Source organism: Chaetura pelagica, unplaced genomic scaffold (assembly GCF_000747805.2).
Source record: "Chaetura pelagica isolate M959 unplaced genomic scaffold, ChaPel_1.0 scaffold328, whole genome shotgun sequence".
Taxonomy (NCBI): domain Eukaryota; kingdom Metazoa; phylum Chordata; class Aves; order Apodiformes; family Apodidae; genus Chaetura; species Chaetura pelagica.
Window position 1 is genome coordinate 2,192,492 of NW_009954216.1, and position 4,516 is coordinate 2,197,007.

General features: G+C 44.3%; 1 protein-coding gene across 1 annotated transcript in view; it reads right to left on the reverse strand.

Moving 5' to 3' along the window:
- RAD18 (RAD18 E3 ubiquitin protein ligase) overlaps positions 1-4,368 on the reverse strand; it is a 35,760-nt gene extending 31,392 nt beyond the window's left edge. Inside the window, exons 1-3 of the mRNA XM_010003355.1 lie at positions 4,293-4,368; positions 3,206-3,267; positions 1,744-1,814 (exon numbers count right to left, since the gene is read on the reverse strand). Of these exons, the coding sequence (XP_010001657.1) occupies positions 1,744-1,814; positions 3,206-3,267; positions 4,293-4,320 (161 nt within the window). The 5' untranslated portion in view covers positions 4,321-4,368. The remainder of the gene's footprint in view (positions 1-1,743; positions 1,815-3,205; positions 3,268-4,292) is intronic.
- Between the last annotated feature and the right edge of the window lie 148 nt (positions 4,369-4,516).

Sequence of the window (4,516 nt, forward strand, 5' to 3'; positions counted from 1 at the left end):
TTCCCTACAGGCCTGACTTAAGAAATTTGTTTGCATTTTGTGAAATACTGAAAAGATTTAAGGCCTCATTTTCATAAATGCTAAACTACCTCCGGCTCAAAGTCAAGGCAGGACGGACTCAGAGAGATAAGCATGCTTCAAAAAATCAACCCCTGGACTTTGGATTTGTTTTGAGGAGGGACAAAAGGAAACTTGGGGATGGAGAGAGTTAGACAGAAGATTTGTCCTGTGTCAGCACCACCAGAACAGACAGGAGCAATGCTCTTATGCTTTAACAATACCCAGGTCACGTCAGGCAAGCAGCGTTCCCTTGAACCTCCTCCAGGGTAAGGGCAACCCCAGGCTGAGAGGCACAAACACAGGCTGCCTCTCTCATCTGAAGTGACACCAGATTCACTCTCCATCTATATTCCTCTTATCACTCTGCCTATTGAAGCAGTTACCTCAGTAAGGTACATTTGTTGCTGGGCCTTTCTTACCAAGGGCAAAAATCAGCCTGCCCTGGCTCTCCCACCTTGCCCCCCACCCAGTGCAAAACAGGACCCTGAAGTTCCCATCTTATTGATTTAACTTTATGTTGAGAAATTGATTGAACTCCAAGTCACAAAAGGAAAGATTATTATACTTCTCTGACTGGTAAGATTTATACTGATCCATTAAAGGAGTCGGAAAAATTAACGTTTAAGATTCAATATCATAATGGATCCAAGTCAGCACTACTTGTTCCCTACAAAATGAGACATTACCAAAAAAAAAAATAGTAATCCATTTATCACTAGGAAACACCAAAGACAGAGTTCAAGCTAAAATAATGGAGCTGGAGAGTTTCAATTCTTCAAATAAAATCAATTCAATCTAACAGTGGTCATGCAGGAGATTAGATCTTCATCACAGAGAAACTCTCTCAAGAAACAAAGCCATAAACTGAACTATGCTTCCTATCATTTATGAAGCCAAGAATCTCATTGACTTCAAGCTCCAAGTTCACTTCAGAGAAAAAGATGACCATTTATTTGCCTCCCATAGACACAGGAACGCCTAAAAAGGACCCAGCAAATCCCTGAGTTCCTTCTAATCAAAGGAGAACAGACAGATAAATACAAGAAACATCATCCATTTACTGTGGCAAGTGTTCACCAAGTCATGCTTATCCTGTTGTTCCTGTCTTTCAGAGGGGTGAGGTGATCAAAAATTAATTAAAACCAGTGAGAAATCCAAGTGAAACATTACTTCTCTTATCTAGGAAAAGCCACATTCCTGGTCCCTCAATACCTACATTTTTCCCATCCAATGACTTCACCAAGAGGATCTCTTGCAAGTTGACCAATCCCCCTAGACAAAAATCTCTCTGTCCAGAATTTCCCCTGCACATAGAAGAAGGATCCTTGAAGGAAATATTTTTACCATTATTTTCCCTGTAGAATCCTGACACATCTGCTTGTTTTCCTAGATGTTGAAAGAGACTGTAACTCGCACAGGAGCTAACCAGAAGCAAAACCAAAATAAGCTTACACAGCCCCAACACATCACTGAGGGGACAGCAACTCTCAGCCAGAAACTGTAGGATTTTTCCAAAAGCATCTCTGACAATGTTTCTGTGACACCAGAAATTTTTCACCCAGTTCTCACACTGCTCCTCACTCTGCTGCTCTGCAATGACTCCTGGGCTGGTCACACAAAGTCAGTCACACCTGCCTTTCCAGCTGCCAAACCAGAGATTGCATTAGTAAGATTACAGCACACCTTGCAGAGCTGAAGCTCTTCACTAGTTCATCTAATGTTCGGTTGTTTTTCAGGTCAGATTCCGAGACTGCCTATTAAAAAAAGAAAGAAAGAAAAGGAGAAAAAACCCAACAACAACAAACATCCAAATGCAGTGAAAATACTCAAGTGATCAGTAGTTTGGTTTTTGGATCAAGGTCTCAAGTACTCCCTGCTAAATTGCTACATCAATGAAGACGCATCATGTGCAAGCATTATTTCCCCCAAAAAATCTCTCAGACTAAAATAACTGCCTGAGAACTGTAAGTCTGGGAAATGATAGGTATAGATAAAAATTAAGCATAAAGCTGAAGCAAGAAACTCTAGTATCCTAAGACTCCAACAATGCTTTAGTATGGCCTGGTTCTAACTATTTTGAAAACCAAAGCAAGGAACCCATGAAGGTGGTAAGAACCTTAAGCAACAAGGCATGAAAACTGATGAAGGAAAATATTAATCTTTTGAGTGATTATGGAATGAAAATGTGAATGATGAGATGGCTTTGTGCAGTCAATTCATTTGTTTATCTCTCTGGCTGTCTCTCTGCTCTTCTTTTCTACAAAGCTTTTATCAGCCTACCATTTTTATGAAGGTTAGAGTAAAATGCACTCCCCAGAATTGCACACCAGTAGTCTGAACTTGTTTGAATGTTTAAAAACTGGCAATTTACAAATGTATCTGTTTTCTAGTCTTGAAAAGCCTAGTTGTCATGCTTTAGAAACACAAGGGAAAATTACTTCTATTTTGTCAGTATTCCTGAAGTGTCACTGTTTCTAGGCAGCCTACCATTTTTAGGAGTTCAATAAAGCCCAATTGGTTTAGGATGAAAGTTAGATAAGGCCTAGAATAAATTGCATTCTGTGTTCTTTCATCAAAAAAGGCCTTTGAGGCAGAGGGTGATGACCACCACCTGCAGAGCAGGCCCAGCCTGGCTCCAGTGCCCCTCCCTGAGAACCTGATGCTCATGGCAAATGCTCCCTCTCATCCCCACAGAGGGTGCACAGGATGAGCAGGGAGATTCAGGACTGGGTGCTCTGTGGACACTGCTGAGGGCTCCTTGGAAGATGAAGTGAGGCCATTCCATAAGGAAAAATTTAAGGGCTTAAATCTCAGCACTCATCTTTTAAATGACAGAGTAAATAAAAAATTAGGAGGCAGTGTTGTGACGGACTGTTAAAAAAATTAGGAGGCAGTGTTGTGACGGACTGTACAGACAGCTCTGAACCAGGCTTGGTGTTCCATCTACTTCTGCCTGTGCTGACACAAGAGCAGCTCTGACACTGGAAAATCCCAGTGGTAAGAGCACCACACTTTGCCCAGAGCTGCTCACCAAAAGGAAAGTGGTAATATACAGCCAGAATTAGTTACTTAGTATAGTCCAAAGAGAAAAGCTCCTGAGATTCACCAAAAACATTAACAAAAACAAGCTGAGAAAATCACTTACCACACAGCATGTTGGACATTGGGTTTTGTAGGACAAAAACTTGCGTATGCAAAGGGAACAATCTGGGAAAAGGAAATAAGTTATTTTTAGGCAACCATTCTTCCAAATGCAGTTCAACATCCTCACTGGCATCTTTCCTTTTGTACAACACATGCAAACTAACCCCCAATACACCAACATTCAAAATGCACCATTTGTCCATAGAATTAAGTGCATTATCCCAGACAACACCTGTTTGTGCTGATGGAAGGCTGCAACCACAGCTGAGGTAAGGGTGCTGGCTGCTCCCCAGCCCTCAGCCAAGAGAGCTCCCGGGAGGCAGATGTCCTGGCTGGCTGAGCCATGAGCTGAAGAGTTTTATAAAGGAAATAAAGGATCTGTAATTTCTGTTCTGTGTACCAGTAAATAATAAATGGTCAAATGACGACTCGTTTCCGAAACTCGAAAGGAGAAAACTTTTTTGAGGACATTTTTCAATAGTTGTCTCTCACTCAACTAAGGTGCAAGAAGATTCTGGCAGCCCACAGGGTCATTCCCCAGTCTTGTGTTTCCTGGAAAGAAGTCTGAAGACCAAACCATGCACCCAAGCTCTCCCTGAGCACACCTTCTCCAGCCCTACCTGTCTGCCTTCATCTGTCACCTGAATGACAAGTCAGGCTTAAAAGGAGTCCCCAGGACACACTGCCAGCACAGCCACCCCAGATGCACAGCAATGGGCACTTACATTAAATATGTAAATTCTAAATCCCACAAAGTCACAGGGTACCAGGAGGAAGGACCTCACCACCCCTTCATTGACCTCATTTACCTTGGCTCCTACTCTGGCAATTTTTATTAGAACTGCTGTGCAATCTTTTGTTAAAACTCAAGTGAATTGAAACTGCAACCACCACATCCACAGTGATGTACTAACTGACCCTCCACAACATACATGAACCGCAGGGCAGGAGGCACAGGGGAGGGAGGCCAGTCTTGTGTTGGCCCCAGCTCTTGGCTGGTCCTCATGAGCTGGAGGACGGGCAGGAGGTGGGGATGTGTCCCACACACACGGGACACCCACACCCGGCCCCAGCAGCGCCCTACTCACAGTTATGGGAGCACTGCGGGATGATCATGGCGATGCTGAAGTAATCGAAGCAGATCCCGCACCGCAGCAGGTCATCCACGGCCTGCGGGGGAGGCGGGGCAGAGGTGGGTTCTCCTACAGCACCCGCAGGGCTTCCCTGCCTGCCCTTCCCTGCAGGCCCGGGCACCACCCCGCCTGGATCCCGCACCGCCTGGATCCCGCCCCGCCCGGGTCCCGCCCCGCCC